General features: G+C 44.0%; 2 protein-coding genes across 3 annotated transcripts in view; both read right to left on the bottom strand.

The window, feature by feature from the left end:
- The window catches only part of CDH15 (cadherin 15), a 65,656-nt gene extending 62,224 nt beyond the window's left edge, over nucleotides 1-3,432 (bottom strand). The window contains exon 1 of the mRNA XM_077288429.1: nucleotides 3,300-3,432. The gene's annotated coding sequence lies outside the window, so the exon portion shown is untranslated. The remainder of the gene's footprint in view (nucleotides 1-3,299) is intronic.
- The window catches only part of ACSF3 (acyl-CoA synthetase family member 3), a 59,121-nt gene continuing 40,693 nt past the window's right edge, over nucleotides 3,410-21,837 (bottom strand). Inside the window, exon 10 of one of the 2 annotated variants that reach the window (XM_077288436.1) lies at nucleotides 3,410-3,432. In XM_077288436.1, the coding sequence (XP_077144551.1) occupies nucleotides 3,426-3,432 (7 nt within the window). In that variant the 3' untranslated portion in view covers nucleotides 3,410-3,425. Of the gene's footprint in view, nucleotides 3,433-20,186; nucleotides 21,335-21,837 lie in introns of those variants that run through there. The other variant, XM_077288438.1, reaches the window with a different exon arrangement.

Here is a 21,837-nt window from a genome sequence, read left to right as displayed (position 1 = left end):
AGCATAAGTGCATCCAGCATCAGCGCTCCAAAGCTCCAAAGCATAAGTGCATCCAGCATAAGCACTCCAAAACATCAGAGAATCCAGCATCAGCGCTCCAAAGCATCAGAGCATCCAGCATCAGCGCTCCAAAACATCAGAGCATCCAGCATCAGCGCTCCAAAGCATCAGAGCATCCAGCATCAGCGCTCCAAAGCATCAGAGCATCAAGCATCAGCGCTCCAAAGCATCAGAGCATCAAGCATTAGCGCTCCAAAGCATCAGAGCATCAAGCATTAGCGCTCCAAAGCATCAGAGCATCAAGCATTAGCGCTCCAAAGCATCAGAATATCCAGCATCAGCGCTCCAAAGCAACAGAGCATCCATCATCAGCGCTCCAAAGCAACAGAGCATCCATCATCAGCGCTCCAAAGCATCAAGCATCATAGCATCCAGCATCAGCGCTCCAAAGCATCAGAGCATCCAGCATCAGCACTCCAAAGCATCAAAGCATCCAGCATCAGCGCTCCAAACAGCCACCAATACAGGGATCTTTAAAAGTTTGTACCAAGTTGATAAGTTATGACCTATCCATACAATAGGGGATATTTTATAGAATTGGTCTGACCATTGGGAACCCCAAACCATCCTGAAAAAAGAGTATAATAGGGCCCTCTCTGAGTGGAGGTCAAATATGCAAATCACTACTCCATTCATTGTCCATATGACTACCGAAAAACAGCGCTCACCTTTGGCAGTCTGATAGACAATTAACGATGCAGTGCTACATTTCGTAATGCAGTTTACGTAAAGTAATTACCATACATGATGCTTGTCCCCCCCAAAAAAAAATGTGTTCTACAGGAGCTTTTTCCAATGTAATGAAAGTGAAGTTGCAAGCAGTTTTGAAGTGTTTTTTAGTGTGGAAACCACGTCCAAAACAGCATTAAAAAATCTCAGTATGACTTTAGTGTGTGTTCACATGAAGTTTTATAACTGAAAGCCATTTCAAATGCTTTTCCCTAGATTCCATTGAGAAATGCACATTGCTGTTCATACAGTGAGTTTTTTTTCCCGATAAGATTTGGAAATTGTGGAACATGCTAGAAATTTGACATTGTCAAGTTAAAGGTGTTGGGAAAAAAACACGTCAGATATGAAACCTCTTCAAACAGCACCTTGATTTCTGATGTGGATTTCTCTGGAAAAATCATACTGAATTTGTGAGACTCAGGGGAATAAAAAGTTTGTGTGATCGTACCAGATCGTACCATGCTCGAGCCGTGCCTCCAGCAGAGGGCGTACATGAGCTGGCACCCAGTGTAGTGGGTAAAGGCTGCCAGCTGTTGGTACTTCATTGCAGAAAAGAAAAGGTAAAGTCTCCTTGGCAGACCCCGGCCGTCTCCCTGTGGGAATATCGGCTCCGCAGCAGTGTGCACACAGCCTTATCTGCAGACATGGCTGAGAACACACCGAGAGTTGGCATTAACTTTATGCCACCGCTGGGGATAATAAGCCACGTTCACAAATCTGGGGGGGATGAGAAATAGATGCTGAGTGTATGAAAGTGTTAATGGCTGGAGAAATGCTGAGTGTGGAGTAGTGTTAATTTTTGCAGGATGGCGCGGTGTGGAGGTGTTAACCGTCCTGGGCACGTATGGGAGTAGTAATGTGCGGATGTGGCCGGATGGATGGATGCGCGGTGAGGGCTTTTTCCATACTGGTGTAAATGTATGCGCCGTTACTGGCTTATCGAGAGTCATTAGCGGCCGGCGTGTGCTGATGGGAAAATGTACGCCTCTCCCTACTAAATGAATATCGGGAGCCATCCTGTGATATTATGGCTGCGTTAACATGCGCCGGTGGTGCGGTTTGGTGTTTATAACTGGTTTCTTCCTTAGCAGTATATAGAAAACGAAGCGTCAGCTCAGCTTCCTTCCACCATCACATAAGAGATGAAAAAAATATCTAAAATATGATTCTCATTGACAATGATGTTGGTTCTACTTATAAAAGCGTCTATGTCAGATAAGACCTGGATGGATAATTACTAGTGATGAGTCATGACCATACGTGTTCGGATAAGGTGTTATCTGAGCATGCTCGGGTGCTAACCGAGTGTCTTCGGCGTGCTCGAAAAATATGTTTGAGTCCCCGCGGCTGCATGTCCCGCAATTAATCCACCCATTTCATAGGATACCCTGAATTGTTGAAAGCAGAACCTGCAGGAAAGTGCATTGTGTTGGAGAGCACAGGTGCAGCACGAGAGAAGCCCGATGGAAAGTCACGGCGAAAATCTTCACCAGCTGCTGGAAATTTCACAAAAATTACATTACTTTGTTTGGCTTTTTTTAAGTGTAGGGTAACACCGTTGTGAGAAGTTTTGTGAATGTGTTAAGTTTTCCTTATGGGGGGAAAAAGTATGAAAATCTGCATCCTAGGAGTGGTAACTACCCCATAAGTCACCTATCCAAAAGACTAAGCAATAACGTGGGAATCGGAAGGGTCCCACAGCTGGAAGCCCCCCTGATCCCAAGAACAGGGCCAACACCACTCAATTTTTCCTCTATGTCAGAGCTAGCCATCAGCTGTGTTCATAGATGTCCCATGTAAAGGGCGATGATGTGCAAGTGTTGCCACCGTTTCATCCCCCCCCCAAAAAAAAAGAATTTCAGACCCTTTCATGGCATCATTGCGACCCCAAATTAGCACCTATCAATCTTCGGATTCACCCTTTAAAAGGGTCAGGGGCTGACTTGCAGGGTAGGTGCAATTTTGTGAGATGTACAGTTCGCCATGTATATAAATTCATGCAGTATATGGAAAGGAAACCGTTCCGAAAAATCTTCCCCGCCTGTCACAATAGCTGTCACTCTTCCCTGACAGCGCAGTGGCCATTGCTCCCGCTGTCTGTAAGTCCATCTTTAATGTCTTCGTGTCCTTGACTAATGTCACTGACGGATATTGTTTATCGTGTTAATGGACTAGACAGTTCAACAAGAGCGCAGTCCGCCCCCACCGTGTACGTCCACATGAGCGCACATCCTATACCCATAGGCACCACCCTTCTTCCCCTCGCTGACCTGCCTGCTGCCGCGCAGGACAGGGGCAGCCGAGCAGATGTTGCCTGCCACTGGCATTCTCTAGCCTGGGCATAGCCACATCACATCACATTATGCCAGAGCAGCACTAAGCATATTCTGTCTGTCCTCCACACCAGCTGAAGGATTCACATTGCCCTGGGCACTAATACTACAAAGGCTGAAAATTCTCTCCACCCCCCACCGCCATAAAATAGTAAAACGAATGCATTAACTCACCTCATCTACATAACCGCTGTAAAGGAGGATGCCGCTACGTAGTGATTGTGCAGAGAGTTCACGGCTGGGTGCGTGCTCACAAGTATATACCAAATAAGTGCTTGGTGTTGGCTCCGCTGGTATTCATTACATTCTAATATTTAATAAATAGAAATGTACCAAAATTAAGTCACTTTTCAAAAAATAAAAGCCGCTGTTCTCCCGATTCCGGCGCGGTTTTTCTTTTCTTCCTGCTCCTCTCCGTTCCTGAGATACGGCCCCTTCTTCCTTGGTTAGTCTTGTTAGTCAACTGGGAGAGACTCTTCAAGGACACGCCCATGAAGAAGAGTAGAAGATCACGCCTACTTGGCTAAAAGTCTAGATTTATATTCAAGGCTATATCTCAGGAATGAAAAGGCGCAGGAACAAAAGAAAAACATCGCCGGATTCAGGAAAACCACAGCATTGACATAATATAATAATATTACATATTTATATGCAAGTGACAAGTCCTCTATGTGCATACGGCAGCACTTCCTTATGGCATAATTATAGGGTTCCTAAATAATAATAATGGACAGTGGATTATTTTAATCGGGAAGTTTCTAGTTTTGAAAGACATCATCCATTTTATCAAGTAATATACTAAAAAAAATATTTTTTTAAAACCCCTGGGGGTCTTGAAACTGTGATAGTTTGATCACTTGTAGTATATACTACAACACACAATCCTACAGGAGGGAGGTCTAGGGCATGAGTGTGGCCATCAGGTTAAAACCTCCGCTTCTCCTTCTGCTGGAACAAGAGCTACGCAGTTCGGGTAATGGTGGATATTCGGGTTGCAACCCTACTCTTGCTGAGATCTTCAGATGCAGAGGGAGGTGGAAAGTTTTTCTGGCGCTCCTTTCATAGATGGCGTGCAATAGACTGAATAGACATTTCTTTTTATGGCACCACCATACTTTTTTGTTTTTGGCACTGGAACGTTTTTGGGGGGCTCCTTTCGGAGAGGACTTGCAATAGACCGAATCACTGTGCACTTTTTATGGCACCACCATACTTTTTTTGTTTTTGGCACTGGAACGTTTTTGGGGGGCTCCTTTCGGAGAGGACTTGCAATAGACCGAATCACTGTGCACTTTTTATGGCACCACCATACTTTTTTTGTTTTTGGCACTGGAAAGTTTTTTGGGGGCCTCCTTTCGGAGAGGACTTGCAATAGACCAAATCCTTGTGCACTTTCTTTATGGCACTATTATAGTTTTTTTATTATTTGCACTGGAAAGTTTTTGGGGGGCTTGTTTCAGAATAGACCGAATCCTAATCCTGATACACACTTTTTTTTTTTTCGTTTTTTTGCAGTGGTAATGTCATTCAAAAACTCAAGTGAATGGGCGAGAGTGGTGCCGCTGCTCCTTCTTTCTGCAAAGTAGACGAGACCCCCATGGCAGACCCCCGCCATCATTCTAAAATTCTTTAAAAAATTGCTTTTAAATGTTGTGCAATTGTAGAGAATATATCCAATCCATGAGAAAAGCATGAATTGGATGCAGGACCCTGTATACCCCACCATGGGGGGCAAATACCTTCCGAAAGATGCATCAGTCTAAGGTTACATTACAGAGGTCGCGGCGGTTTAAGGAGCCAAAGGAAGGTCATTCTTACGACTACAGACATATAGAAGACGACTTAGTCCTAAAAAAAATGAGGCAGAGGGGCATTAATCCCCTTCTCCCCCCTCGCAAAGTACCAGAAGTGCACCGTGTGTTGTCAAGGGAGAGAATCCTGGGAGGATAGGATGAGCCGCACATATAGCAGTAATAAAACCAGCCGAGCCTGGAATTTTTATCTGGCAATAAAAGATAATGTCAGCTATAAAGAAACTTGGAAGCCCAGCACCCCCCGGGCACACATTCCACCGTCTGCTGATCGCTGCAGACACAGCACGGGCAGAGCGCAGGGAGCGCGCAGCACAATGCGGAGAGCAGACAATACACTGGGCACGCAGTACAGCAGGCAGAAAGCGAGAGGATGGCATAACCTCTGAGAGATAAGCCTTCATTACACCCGACGAGCAGGGCACAATGGGCACATAATAGCGGCAAGAGTGCAGAGCTAAAGCTGGCAGAACACAACACCCCCAATAGAAGCTTTATATAGGGGAGGGCTGCAATGCAAAACACCAATAAGGTCACCAGCTTAAGAGAATATTACAAAAAGGACAGATTAATGTAATTAATCAAGGCACGGAAGCCCAGAGTAGACAAGATAGCGCCAAGGCAAGGAGGCACAGGGCAGTGCATGCCAAATACAGCAGGCGGCGGCGAGGCAGGAGGTACACTGTGCCCTGGACTACAGGGCGCCATGCCACCTGCATTCAGTAATGAGTCGTTTCCTCTAGAGTCACTAGTGCAGGCACACTAGCCATATATACTGGGTATGATATTGGGCTCCGGTGTATAGGGACAGAGCTGGACTAGATTGGGTGCAGAGGACAGCAACCGACATTCGGAAATGGGTGACAGACGGGTTATCAGACTGGGGGGTATAGAGTACGGAAAAAAGAAGGCTCAGGGGCGATCTTATTACACCGTACAAATATATGAGGGGACAGAACAGAGATCTGTACAATGATCTTTACACACTTAGGCTTTCAATCGGGACAAGGGGGCATCCTGTACATCGTGAGACTATGGATTCATTACTGTGCAAACAGTGAGACTATGGATTCTTTAATGTGCGAACAGTGAGACTATTGATTCATTACTGTGAGAGCAGTGAGACTATGGATTCTTTACTGTACAAGCACTGAGACTATGGATTCTTTACTGTGCGAGCAGTGAGACTATGGATTCCTTATTGTGCGAGCAGTGAGACTATGGATTCTTTACTCTGAGAGCAGTGAGGCTATGGAATCATTACTGTGTGAGCACTTAGACTATGGATTCTTTACTGTGCAAACAGTGAGGCTATGGAGTCATTATTGTGACTATGGATTCTTTACAGTAAAAGCAGTGAGACTATTGATTCATTACTGTGAGAGCAGTGAGACTATGGATTTATTACTGTGCGAGCAGTGAGACTATGGATCCTTTACTGTACAAGCACTGAGACTATGGATTCTTTACTGTGAGAGCAGTGAGACTATGGATTCATTACTGTACAAGCAGTGAGACTATGGATTCTTTACTGTGCGAGCAGTGTGGCTATGGAGTCTTTACTGTGAGAGCAGTGAGACTATGGATTCTTTACTGTGTGAGCAATGAGACTTTGGATTTTTTTACTGTGCAAGCAGTGAGAATACGTATCCTTTACTGTATGAGCAGTGAGACTATGGATTCTTTACTGTGAGACTATGGATTCTTTACTGTGAGAGCTGTGAGACTATTGATTTGTTACTGTGTGAGAATTAAGACTATGGGTTCTTTACTGTGAGAGCTGTGAGACTATTGATTCTTTACTGTGAGAGCAGTGAAACTATGGATTCTTTACTGTGCAGGCAGTGAGACTATTGATTCTTTACTGTGAGAGAAGTGAGGCTATGGATTATTTACTGTGAGAGCAGTGAGACTATGGATTCTTTACTGTGAAAGCAGTGAGACTATGGATTCTTTACTGTGAGAGCAGTGAGACTATGGATTTTTTACTGTGAAAGTAGTGAGACTAATGTGCGAACAGTGAGACTATTGATTCTTTAATGTGCGAACAGTGAGACTATTGATTCTTTTCTGTCCGAGCAGTAAAAGTGAAAAACTCTGCCACATGATGTTGTAATGGTCGATTCACTACAAAAGAACAGGAAGGACCTGGATGCCTTTCAAGAAAAATATAATATTACAGAGCTAATCTCATTGCCGTTTCGCTCGTATTATGGGACAATTAGCAACGGCCTCATGGGGTTTTGCCTTCATCTGGATCTACATGTTAGGTTATAGGTTGAACTGGAAGGTCTTGTGTCTACCTTCAACCTTATAGACTCTATTGTTACCTGCTATCAGCCGTTTCAGGCTGGGAGAGTGCTACTGTAGTGTATTCAATGAGACGGGAAGCATAAAAAAAATCTTCCCCATGATCTCTACTTCTTCCCAAAATATGAGGAATGTTTAAAATAATTAAATGCGTTATAACGGAGCCACATGAGGGGTGAGCAGTGCTGATGATGGTCCGACCCCACCACCCTGCTGATTGTGGTCGCATCCTAGAACGAGACATGAGCACGGTGCCTGTTGATCATTCACTCACGGGGGTCCGAACATCATCGACATTGCTCACTTCCACTCCGGATGGGGATTTTGGGGACTTAGGATAGGTCACCTGTGCACCAATGAAAGTATATTTACTTCTCTACAACTTTTTCTTTGCTTCCATTGTCTTCTGAAGAGAGGATATGTCTGGAAAGTGAAATTTCGAGGGACAAAATAGAAGCGCTGGATTATATTTCGGGCCGGGCCTGAGTGGGGTTTTGCATGAGTGGATTTTTCTTTGATGCATTTTGCATGGAACTGTAATGTTATACGCATGCACAGCTTTTTTGAGTATTCGTTGGCCCTGGACTGTGCATGTCATTACTCCTGCAAGAATTAGTCCCGTCACTGGTCCTGTGGCTAGGTCAGGAGGTTAATTGCTGCGTAGCGAGCCAAATACTCCCATTTTAGATCCAATCTATCACAACAGATTCCTCTAGAATTATACTAATGATCCGGACCCCCGGTCACTCCCCCCCTCAACACACAAAGAAACAGGCATATTCCCCTTCATTACCTACGGCTGAACTGGCCGAGAGATGGATCGTTAGCGGCCGGCCTGCTATTTATTCCCTGCTGGGTCCTGCCTGTCAGCGAAGCAGTTATGAATGAGCCTCTGCTGCTCCATATTGATCCGACTGCCAAGTCCGAGAGATGTCACCAAAATCAGGACCACACCAGGGAACAAAGCCAAGGGATTAACCCTTTACGGTGCGCAGGACAGCACAGAATAATGACAAAGCGAACGCGATCTGCTCTGCACACGATTACGGTATCGTGCTCTGCAGGGTACATGTCTGGTTTACGGTGCGCACATAATGTCCTGCATGTTACATGTTTTTGTAATTATAGAATAGTTTAATGGAATTTGGCGTATGCAGCAGACATCTGTGGTAGATTTTATTACTCCTATATCCCTAGCCAGACACCATGCACTCTGGCACTATTGCCATCATATAGCCCTAGGACCTCATTCACACTACAGGTAGTGCACTATTACAGCACTGCTATGCCATTCCCAGACCGGTGCGCAGCCCTTATATCACATCAGCGTACTGCACAATTTCTCTATTCAGCGTTACTCCCAGCTGCAGGCGGCGCTTGGTTGCTAGGACACCATTACCAGCACCAGCGCTTGCGCAATCAGGCCCCACAGTACAGCGGCGTGTCACTTCCGGTCCGCACCAACCACTTCCGGTGCGGCGGACATTAAAGACACGCACGCCGTCTCCACCTTAGACCAGGCACACGCTACAACTGAGCACAGCGCGGGAGCGCCGCTCACATACAGGAACTACTCAGGTAATAGCCACTAGCTTCACCTTGGTCTCTACATTCAGGCTGATATATTATGGGAGTATCATATGCACATTTCTTGCCCTAAAACAGGTCTACACTATTAGAAGGGAACTTCTATTGGTATATGTATACCTAAAACAGTATTCAAGGTAACCTAACATATTCTATGGGCACCTTTTCCAAATATACTACTGCAGCTAACCTCTGCTCACTATCTCCACAGAACGCCTATATTGCACCGCTGGGACTATTTCCTGCTTATGCACCAATCTATTATCGTATAAGGTAATCACCTGTGCAACTCACTACCTATATTCTGAGGCATTTATTCTGAGACATGCTTTGTTGTCATTTGCAGTCATGTGAAATCAGGTTCTTGGATTACATTATATATGTAGTAATAAAGTACTATTAGGAGTATTTCTTTTCCTCTGCATTGTAGATACTCTATTGGCACTCATTGTTATTCCTATCCACAGGATGCGCAGGACTATTTTGCACCTTCACCTACACTCGGCCCCTGGTCGTCACTTCCACAGACGTCTTCGTATGTCTGTTAGTGGACACGTATTTTCGCTTCTTCCCTTTACCTCTAGGACGACGCATGATTATTTTGGTTGTATTATTTCATGTTATTTAATTTATTTGTGTTTTGCGTATTTTCTTGTTTTCTACAGCGAACACGTGAAAAAGGCTCTGGTTGAGCCGAAACGTTGTTGTTTATCGCATATACTGTAATATTCTGTTACGCTCCCAATAAACTTATAGAATTCTTACATTAACTAAATCCATATGAGTGTGCGGTGAATTTCAACATTTTTTGCTATTGGGACCACTGGTCCATTGCACCAGCACCTCACCTGTATTCAGGCTGAGTGCACACCAAATCAACCCTTCTTACTACTACTATTATTGGTAGTTGCACCGGCCAGTCCTTATAACGTCTTTGCAATATTCCCATGTCTACTGACACATTTGCTTATGATGTGGCCACAAGTTCTGACATACTGTCCCATGTGACAGGTTCAAGTGAATTCCTAAGGACCCCAGTGAACGAACTGAGGACCAGGGATTTTGAAAAAGAAAAACGTAGGCTTCTCTCCTACGACCTTCACTGCACAACCCTAGCAGAGTACCACAGGCAAAATAAGATACCTAGGGGACTCAGGTGCAATTTACATCCCACCCTCTTTGCAGAGAACCCCGAATATTGTGAGAAATACAAGAGGATCCTTAATAAGTGTTCTCTTGATATTATCATATTAACAATAGAATTCCTCCAGAGGGCAATAGCGGAGACTAAACAGAATATTCAGAATATAGAGACACAGCTTTCTACTACCCTTTCTTCTACGGAGTGGTCTTCCCTCAAGACCAAGACTGAAAAGGCTTTATCAGATCATCAGAAGGTCCTACAGGAGCGCAAACGACTCAAATTCCAACGAGACTCTGAGGACTACGCCACCAATAAAGTCTACAAATGGACCGAATCCTCTACCTCCACCTGGCGCAGACCAAGATATCAACGCAGAGAAGGTTCCTACAGCTCCGAAAGCGACTCCTCGACCCATTCCAACCGTCGCCATTTTTTATCCAAGGGACGCAGAGGGGGACATCGCGAAGGAGACCCACAAGGAGAGCAAAGCGAAAGAATGACCACAAGATCGCAGGTGAGACGACGAACCTAGTGGTTAATATATCAGACTATCTTTTATCCCCAGCTGAACTTTCAGTACTGCAGAAGGGTTTGTCCTTCTGTCCGACACCTAATTGGAACGCTTTGCAACTCAAAAAGGACTTGGAAAATTTTTATCGGACAATTAGACTTAAGACGCATTTTGGTTTGAATACTGATCATACTCGGGCTCCAGAACTTCTAACTGAAGTTGATATGTCACCAGCCTTGTCTATCACCACCCTTGGGCTCCGTAATCAGAGCAATTTCTATCCTCCTAAAACCTATCATGCGGCGGAAACTTTTATTTCTTTGGTGGACCATGAGGTCGACTCACTTATACACCAACAGCGTCTTGGTCTATTTCCTCCTCACTCCAATCTCTCCTCCACTGAGAAACAAGCTCTGTCTTCTCTTCACGCTAATACATCTATTATAGTGAAGCCAGCTGACAAAGGGGGAGCGATCGTCGTTATGAACCGTACACAGTACATAGGGGAGATTAACCGACAACTAGCTGATACTAATACCTATGGTATCATACCAAGAGATCCAGTGGCAACCATCAGTCACAAAATCAAAACCATGATCGACACCTACTTGACTCAACATACCATCGATCAAAAAACAGCCACTTTCCTTATAAATCCCCATCCTGTGACACCGGTTTTTTACATATTACCCAAAATCCATAAATCGCTACTAAATCCCCCGGGCCGACCTATAGTAGCCTCTACAGATTCTGTCCTGTCTCCTCTATCTGTCTTTTTGGAAAGAATACTTACACCACTAGTCAGAACCACCCGATCCTTTCTCTTGGACACGGGACACTTTCTGGATATCATTAAACGGCTTGACAGAGTACCACCCGACAGTACCTTAGTTACACTTGACGTAAATAGCCTCTACACGTCAATCCAACACACTAAAGGTATCGAGGCCACTAAACATTTACTAAGTCTGTCTTCAATATCAGAAGACGCCAAACAACTCTGCATGGACCTACTTACCCTGGTGCTCCATGAGAATTATTTTTTGTTTGAGGACACCTTTTACGTACAAAAGTGCGGCACCGCGATGGGTTCGAACGTTGCGCCAGCGTATGCCAACGCGTTTATGAACCACTTTGAAACAACCCATGTGTTCACCAATAACCTTTTTTTGCAGCACGTTCTATGTTATCACCGCTATATTGATGACATTTTCCTCATTTGGACTGGTACTTCTGACGCATTGACATCCTTTCACTCCCACCTAAACTCTGTTCTCCCGGAGCTTCAATTCACTATTCATTTCGACAGCATCTCAGTACCCTTCCTTGATACCAAGGTCCTCAAGGACACCAATGGTAGTCTCTCCACTGATATGTATTGCAAACCCACTGACTGTAATAGTCTCTTGCACTACACCAGCTGCCATCCACGTTCACTAAAAAATAGTTTACCGCGTTCCCAGCTACAAAGGGTAGCACGTATCGTCTCTGACCCAGTGACATTATCTGACAGATTGGACACAATGACCTCCAAATTCCAAACACGTTGCTATCCTCCTAAATTGCTCGCTGTAGAGAAAACACGCATCCTTTCACCTCCATCACCTCAGCCCCCGAGAAATACACGAGAAAGGATACCTTTCGTACATGTATTTCATCCGCTGGTACCCAAAGTACATTCCATCATAAGGCGGCATTGGCCACTCCTAGCGAAAGCTTATCCCACTATTCCTCCTTTTAGTGAACCAGCCTTGATGTGCAATAAAAGACCCCCCAACATTAGGGACAAGCTCGTGAGGGCGGATATAGGTAGCAAGCGTCCTACCACCATGCAGAAGGTATTGAGCACTCGGCGAAACGGCACGTTCCCCTGCCTAAATTGTGCAGCCTGTTCAAATGTAATTAAATCAGACACCATAACCCACCCAAGATCTGGGAAGTCATATCCAGTACGCGGATTCCATACGTGCGACTCAAACTTTGTGGTCTATTTAATAAAATGCCCATGCGGTCTCCTGTACGTAGGGGAAACCACGCAGCACATTAAGGACAGAATTGCTAGCCACAAGTCCACGATTAGATGCGGAAAAAATTGGTTACCTCTACCTGACCATTTTACCAAATGTAGACATACTGTGGCCCAGCTCAAATTTCAAGTCATTGAACACGTACCTCGCCCCAGGAGAGGTGGAGATCATATTAAACTCCTCAAGGCACGCGAGACACACTGGATTTATAAATTGGATACCTTAACTCCAAAGGGACTCAACAGAGAGATTGATTGGCAGGTATAAGCATAATTTGAATTATTGTATCTAATCCATAACCACATTTCTCTTTCAGACTCGTTAATATCTTACCACTCGCATTCCACTAAATTGGGTGAGTTGCCCTGAGCCCTATAGCCTCCATAACTGTATCTTACCTATCTAGGTTGTGCAGCTTTTATTTTGACTTTTTTAGTTTTATTTTTTATTTTTAATTTTATTTTATATAATCTTGTTTGGTTGTAGCTCTTTTTGCCCTGTGGTAGATTTTATTACTCCTATATCCCTAGCCAGACACCATGCACTCTGGCACTATTGCCATCATATAGCCCTAGGACCTCATTCACACTACAGGTAGTGCACTATTACAGCACTGCTATGCCATTCCCAGACCGGTGCGCAGCCCTTATATCACATCAGCGTACTGCACAATTTCTCTATTCAGCGTTACTCCCAGCTGCAGGCGGCGCTTGGTTGCTAGGACACCATTACCAGCACCAGCGCTTGCGCAATCAGGCCCCACAGTACAGCGGCGTGTCACTTCCGGTCCGCACCAACCACTTCCGGTGCGGCGGACATTAAAGACACGCACGCCGTCTCCACCTTAGACCAGGCACACGCTACAACTGAGCACAGCGCGGGAGCGCCGCTCACATACAGGAACTACTCAGGTAATAGCCACTAGCTTCACCTTGGTCTCTACATTCAGGCTGATATATTATGGGAGTATCATATGCACATTTCTTGCCCTAAAACAGGTCTACACTATTAGAAGGGAACTTCTATTGGTATATGTATACCTAAAACAGTATTCAAGGTAACCTAACATATTCTATGGGCACCTTTTCCAAATATACTACTGCAGCTAACCTCTGCTCACTATCTCCACAGAACGCCTATATTGCACCGCTGGGACTATTTCCTGCTTATGCACCAATCTATTATCGTATAAGGTAATCACCTGTGCAACTCACTACCTATATTCTGAGGCATTTATTCTGAGACATGCTTTGTTGTCATTTGCAGTCATGTGAAATCAGGTTCTTGGATTACATTATATATGTAGTAATAAAGTACTATTAGGAGTATTTCTTTTCCTCTGCATTGTAGATACTCTATTGGCACTCATTGTTATTCCTATCCACAGGATGCGCAGGACTATTTTGCACCTTCACCTACACTCGGCCCCTGGTCGTCACTTCCACAGACGTCTTCGTATGTCTGTTAGTGGACACGTATTTTCGCTTCTTCCCTTTACCTCTAGGACGACGCATGATTATTTTGGTTGTATTATTTCATGTTATTTAATTTATTTGTGTTTTGCGTATTTTCTTGTTTTCTACAGCGAACACGTGAAAAAGGCTCTGGTTGAGCCGAAACGTTGTTGTTTATCGCATATACTGTAATATTCTGTTACGCTCCCAATAAACTTATAGAATTCTTACATTAACTAAATCCATATGAGTGTGCGGTGAATTTCAACATTTTTTGCAGCAGACATGACAGCTCGCTGACTGATTCCAGCGAGTCTGGGGTAATGGCAGTACAGAAATGCTCCGCAGGTAATTAGGGTATAATGGACTCCATGTTGTCTGACTGCTCCGCAGGTAATTACAGTACAATGTACCCCATGTTATAGGACTGGTTTGGGGGTAATTACGGTATAGCGCACTGTGTGCTGTGTACATACTCTGCAAGTGATTCCTGTGTAATGTGCTCCATATTGTGTGACCGAAGGCTGAGGGCGATCGCTGACAACCTGCAGGTGTATGGAGGGACAGCAGAGATCTGTACAATGAGCTTCTCACACCTCTTCTGCAGTGATGAAAAGGGGACATCCTCTACATCATCACAGGAAAAGATTCTCTACTGTACAAGCAGTGAGACTATGGATTATTTACTGCATGAGCAGTGAGACTATGGATTCTTTACTGTGCAGGCAGTGAGACTATGGATTCTTTACTGTGTGAACAGTGAGGCTATGGATTCTTTACTGTGCAAGCAGTGAGACTATGGATTATTTACTGTGCAAGCAGTGAGGCTATGGATTCTTTACAGTGTGAGCAGTGAGGCTATGGATTCTTTACTGTGTGAGCAGTGAGGCTATGGATTTTTTACGGTGCAAGCAGTGAGACTATGGATTCTTTACTGTGCAAGCAGAGAGGCTATGGATTCTTTACTGTGTGAGCAGTGAGGCTATGGATTCTTTACTATGTGAGCAGTGAGGCTATGGATTCTTTACTGTGCAAGCAGTGAGACTATGGATTCTTTACTGTGTGAGCAGTGAGGCTATGGATTCTTTACCGTGCAAGCAGTGAGACTATAGATTCTTTACCGTGCAAGCAGTGAGGCTATGGGTTCTTTACTGTGTGAGCAGTGAGGCTATGGATTCTTTACTGTGAGAGCAGTGAGACTATGAATTATTTACTGTTCGACCACTGAGACTATGAATTCATTACTGTGAGAGCAGTGACACTATGGATCCTTTACTGTGAGAATAGTGAGATTATGGATTCTTTACTGCAAGAGCAGTGAGACTATGGATTCTTTACTGTGCAAACAGTGAGACTATGGATTCATTACTGCGCAAACAGTGAGACTATGGATTCTTTACTGCAAGAGCAGTGAGACTATAGATTCTTTACTGTGCAAACAGTGAGACTATGGATTCATTACTGCGCAAACAGTGAGACTATGGAGTCTTTACTGTACGAGCAGTGAGACTATGGAGTCTTTACTGTGCGAGCAGTAAGACTATGGATTCTTTACGGTGCGAGCAGTAAGACTATGGATTCTCTACCGTGTGGGCAGTGAGACTATGGATTCTTTACTGTGCAATCAGTGAGTCTATGGATTCTTTACTGTGCAAGCAGTGAGTCTATGGATTCTTTACTGTGCAAGCAGTGAGTCTATGGATTATTTACTGTGAGGGCAGTGAGGCATGGACTCTTTACAGTGAGAGCAGTGAGGCTATGGACTCTTTACTATGAGAGCAGTGAGACTATGAAGTATTTACTGTGCGACCACTGAGACTATGAATTCATTACTGTGAGAGCAGTGACACTATGGATCCTTTATTGTGAGACCAGTGAGATTATGGATTCTTTACTGCAAGAGCAGTGAGACTATGGATTCTTTTCTGTGAGAGCAGTGAGACTATGGATTCTTTACTGTGCGAGAAATAAGACTATGGATTATCTACCGTGTGAGCAGTGAGACTATGGATTCTTTACTGTACAAGCCGTGAGACTAAGGATTATTTACTGCATGAGCAGTGAGACTATGCATTCTTTACTGTGCGAGAAATAAGACTATGGATTCTCTACCATGTGAGCAGTGAGACTATGGATTCTTTACTGTTCAAGCCGTGAGACTAAGGATTATTTACTGTATGAGCAGTGAGACTATGGATTCTTTACTGCAAGAGCAGTGAGACTATGGATTCTTTTCTGTGAGAGCAGTGAGACTATGAATTCTTTACTGTACAAGCCGTGAGACTAAGGATTATTTACTGCATGAGCAGTGAGACTATGGATTCTTTACTGCGAGAGCAGTGAGACTATGGATTCTTTACTGTGCGAGAAATGAGACTATGGATTCTCTACCATGTGAGCCGTGAGTATGGATTATTTACAGTGAGAGCAGTGAGACTATGGATTATTTGCTGTACAAGCCTTGAGAATATGGATTCCATACTGTGAGATCTGTGAGACTATGGATTCTTTACTGAGAGAGCAGTGAGACTATGGACTCTTTACTGTGAGAGCAGTGAGACTATGGACTCTTTACTGTGAGAGCAGTGAGGAGGTGTTATATAACTTTTATAGATGATTTGCGGTATAACATAGACCATGTTATGAAGGTTTTTTGTATTGTACTGTATGCCATATATGTGATCTGCAGGTAATTACTCATCATGTAGGATGACTGCTGTTAGAGAAGTTACCATACAATGTACCGCACTAGGTTTGAACAGCTTTGCAGGATTATAGTGCACCATACCCCTAATAAAAAAAAAAAAAAAAGTGCACCGCGTCCTATAACTGCATTGTGGTAATTCTGATACATTCTCATCCACGTTATATGGCCACATAGCATTCCATATGTGACCGTTTTATAGATTATTAAGGTAAAAATATACTCCGACTGCTTACGGGCCATTATGGTATACCGTACAGTGTGCCAGGGTATGGCGGTATATACTTCACACTTTTAATATGACTTTTGCAGCTACTTCTATTATAATGTACTCCACTATTCTGCAAGAAACAATGGTGCAAAAATGAATTACGTTACATGACTGCTCTATGGAAAATTACAATATAATGTACATAATATTACAGGACTGCCCTGTAGGATATTACAGCACATTGTACTGCTTTACCCCTCTATGGGTAATTATTGTGTAATGTGCTCCATGGTATATGTCTGCTCTGCAGGAAATAGATCTAATTTTTCTGCGGAAAGTTATAACAGCTGGAGGTTCTTGTGGGCTGTTGTAACCTGATCCAGGCAGCACTTCTGTGGGACAGACAGGGGAGAGGATGAAAAGAAGAGAGAAGCTCTCTGCTCAGCATAGTTCCTTGCAACTTCTGGGATGTAAAAGTGATCTGCAGGAGAGGCGAGAATGTCTAAAGGTACCTTCACACGAAGCGACGCTGCAGCGATAGCGACAACGATGCCGATCGCTGCAGCGTCGCTGTTTGATCGCTGGGGAGCTGTCACACAGACCACTCTCCAGCGACCAACGATGCCGAGGTCCCCGGGTAACCAGGGTAAACATCGGGTTGCTAAGCGCAGGGCCGCGCTTAGTAACCCGATGTTTACCCTGGTTACCAGCGTAAAAGTAAAAAAAACAAACAGTACATACTCACCTGCGCGTCCCCCAGCGTCTGCTTCCTGACACTGACTGAGCTCCGGCCCTAACAGCACAGCGGTGACGTCACCGCTGTGCTTTCACTTTCACTTTAGGGCCGGCGCTCAGTCAGTGTCAGGAAGCAGACGCTGGGGGACGCGCAGGTGAGCATGTACTGTTTGTTTTTTTTACTTTTACGCTGGTAACCAGGGTAAACATCGGGTTACTAAGCGCGGCCCTGCGCTTGGTAACCCGATGTTTACCCTGGTTACCAGTGTAAAACATCGCTGGTATCGTTGCTTTTGCTTTCAAACACAACGATACACGGCGATCGGACGACCAAATAAAGTTCTGGACTTTATTCAGCGACCAGCGACATCACAGCAGGATCCTGATCGCTGCTGCGTGTCAAACTAAACGATATCGCTAGCGACGACGCTGCAACGTCACGGATCGCTAGCGATATCGTTACAAAGTCGTTTCGTGTGAAGGTAAGGCTCAAAAGATCACTGTTTTCGGCAGCACATCGTCTTGTCAAAACAGTAGTTGTGCTGCCGAGAACAATGGCTGCTGAGAGATTTATTAGATATCATACAGTGCGCATCTGAAGTGAGATCTGCATGTGTAAATAGATATAAATGATGGCCGACCAATAAGAGCGTTGCCGGTCAGCGGTCTTTCAACACTGATCATCAAGCATCTTAGCTGTTGTTCTGCCTCTGCAAATAGTAATGCATTTTAACAGTTTTTGTACAACCACCTGTAAAAGACACACATGCATGCGCTCAATTTAATGGGGTGCTACAAGGTGAAGAAAAGTCTTACATCGTAATTATCGTTTAATATTTTATTCCATAAATTAATAGCACAGGTGAAAATAAACGACTTTGTAATACATTTTATCAGAGAAATTTGCTTCTTGGACTCATATTTCTCTCTCATTTCATGGGTAAAATGTGTAATCAGTGCACACAAACTCTCCCCATTACTGAGATAGGAGATGACAGGTGGTGCTTTTAGATTTCTATGATGAGGGAGGAGCTAGTGGAACACACAGCCGTTCTAGGGAGGAGCTAGTGGAACACACAGAAGTTCTAGGGAGGAGCTAGTGGAACACACAGACATTCTAGGGAGGAGCTAGCGGAACACACAGACGTTCTAGGGAGGCGCTAGCGGAACACACAGACATTCTAGGGAGGAGCTAGTGGAACACACAGATGTTCTAGGGAGGAGCTAGTGGAACACACAGCCGTTCTAGGGAGGAGCTAGGGGAACACACAGACGTTCTAGGGAGGAGCTAGCGGAACACACAGACATTCTAGGGAGGAGCTAGCGGAACACAGACGTTCTAGGGAGGCGCTAGCGGAACACACAGACATTCTAGGGAGGAGCTAGTGGAACACACAGATGTTCTAGGGAGGAGCTAGTGGAACACACAGACATTCTAGGGAGGAGCTAGTGGAACACACAGACGTTCTAGGGAGGCGCTAGCGGAACACACAGACATTCTAGGGAGGAGCTAGCGGAACACACAGACGTTCTACGGAGGAGCTAGTGGAACACACAGACGTTCTAGGGAGGAGCTAGTGGAACACACAGACGTTCTAGGGAGGAGCTAGTGGAACACACAGACGTTCTAGGGAGGCGCTAGCGGAACACACAGACATTCTAGGGAGGCGCTAGCGGAACACACAGACATTCTAGGGAGGAGCTAGTGGAACACACAGACGTCTTAGTGAGGAGCTAGTGGAACACACAGACGTTCTAGGAAGGAGCTAGTGGAACACACAGACATCTTAGTGAGGAGCTAGTGGAACACACAGACATTCTAGGGAGGAGCTAGTGGAACACACAGACGTTCTAGGCAGGCGCTAGCGGAACACACAGACATTCTAGGGAGGCGCTAGCGGAACAGACATTCCAGGGAGGAGCTAGTGGAACACACAGACATTCTAGGGAGGAGCTAGTGGAACACAAAGACATTCCAGGGAGGAGATAGTGGAACACACAGACATTCTAGGGAGGAGCTAGTGGAACACAGACATTCTAGGGAGGAGCTAGCGGAACACAGACATTCTAGGGAGGAGCTAGCGGAACACACAGACGTTCTAGGGAGGAGCTAATGGAACACACAGACATTCTAGCGAGGAGCTAGTGGAACACACAGACTTTCTAGGGAGGAGCTAGTGGAACACACAGACATTCTAGGGAGGAGCTAGTGGAATACAGACATTCTAGGGAGGGGCTAGCGGAACACACAGACATTCTAGGGAGGACCTAGAAGCCAACAAAGACATGCTGATGCAAGTTCTCCTGAAACGACAGTTACAGTTCTCCATTGAACTTTATGAGCACTATATATATATATATATATATATATATATATATATATATATATATAGTTCACTTTATTTTTGCAAACTGTGGAAGATGGCGATACAATCCCCCACCCCCCAACAAAAAAATCTATACTATCTATATAATTTCAGAGGTTTATAAAAATATTATATATATATATATATATATATATATATATATATATATATATATATATATATATACACACACACACACACAATCTTTTTTTTTTTTTTTTTTTTTAGGGGAAGGTTAATTAAGTTGCCATTTTTCAAAGTTTGAAAAAAATAAACATAGGGCTTATATTCTGCTTGATGAACTCATTGTTTAATTATAGAAATTTGGGGTACATACGATGTTTTGATCCCTTTTTATTGCATTATTTTTTGAGGAAGTGTGGCGATAGATTTTCTTTTTCTGCATTTACCGTACGGGCTAATTAATTCTATGTTTTTGATAGACCGGACTTTCACAGATATGGCGATACTAAATATCTTTGTTTTTCTTCCTTTGTTTTAAAGGAAAAAATATTAAAATTTTTATATTTTCAAAAACTTGTATTTTATTTTTTTACCTACATTTTCAGTCCCTTTAGGGGTCTTTATTGCTTGTTCTATATACTGCAATGCAACTGTATTGTAGTATATAATAAAAATCACGGGCCGTGTCATCCACGTGAGTAACGACACCACTGGCGAGAGATGGAGCGATATTGGATCGGTAAGTATCTTGCGGGAAAGGATTTCATTTTATTAAGATTTTATTGCCTTTACAATCAGTGTGATCCTCCGAGAGATCGTATTCACGCATTGATTACAGCCAAGATCCACATTGTCACATGGACCAATTAAAAACTCTGTTCACACATGGCAGATTGGCTGCCAAAATATAGGCGACTGAAAATCTGTTCCATACGTCTGCATGGGAATGAGTCTGCGGCATGTCAGTGGATTTCTACAAGTGTGATTCCAGGCTTTGCTTCATGTGCAATTGTAGAAATACAACTCTCTGGTCAGGGTGATACCGATGAAGCAGAGCCGAATAAACAATATTAACAATATCTGCAGTATTTCCATAGGAATGCAGATAACCCTTTTATATTATTGCACGGCTTAACATCTCAGCTCTGCTACATCTGTATCTTACCTGGAGTACATAGCCGTGTACACTCTCCATTGCGGCCTGTGTGCAGACTCGTCTTGGTGTGTGATCAGGCAGGTAAGGTATATTCGGCGCCCCCCTCCCTTCTCACTGTGGATAGAAGAGAGCCAGTAGTTGTTTTTTATTGATTTTTCCCATCTGGTTTCGGGGAATTTCTTCCACCCGGATGAGCTCAGCAGGAATGCAGTATGGGGCCATGACTGCCCTAAATAAGAAAAGGGAACAGGGCTTAGATACTTGTATCACGTATGTGCCGGGTCTGCATGCAAAATGTGTCAAGAAAATAAAGAAAGCTACTGCTGTACTAATTCTTAATACATATTCGCTTTCTGCAGGACTACAAGTCTCAGCAAAATCATAATAGTGCCTAATGTTACAAATAGTTAGCCAAGTTCCTACAGCATATTTTGATTGGCCAGGCGATAGATCTTTAATATAGGTGGATTCAGAATGTATAAAGCTTTACAGCAGCTTACAGAGGTTGGGAGATGATTTCGGAGACGGCATTTCCACCTTTCCCAATACTTTCCTTTTTTAATTCAGCTTTTGACAAGGCTGGATCTAGTTACTGACCAAACCCCGAATCTGTGCAATGATCCACAAATATGCAAGGTTGTAGAGGCACTTCTGATATATTGCACAAAAAAAAGGAAAATGGCTGTAACAGAGCAAAAAGCACTGCTGGTAATATCGAACCTTGCTAAAAAC

The sequence above is a fragment of the Ranitomeya variabilis genome, chromosome 2 (assembly GCF_051348905.1).
Source record: "Ranitomeya variabilis isolate aRanVar5 chromosome 2, aRanVar5.hap1, whole genome shotgun sequence".
Lineage (NCBI taxonomy): Eukaryota > Metazoa > Chordata > Amphibia > Anura > Dendrobatidae > Ranitomeya > Ranitomeya variabilis.
This window is presented reverse-complemented; position numbering and strand designations above follow the sequence as displayed.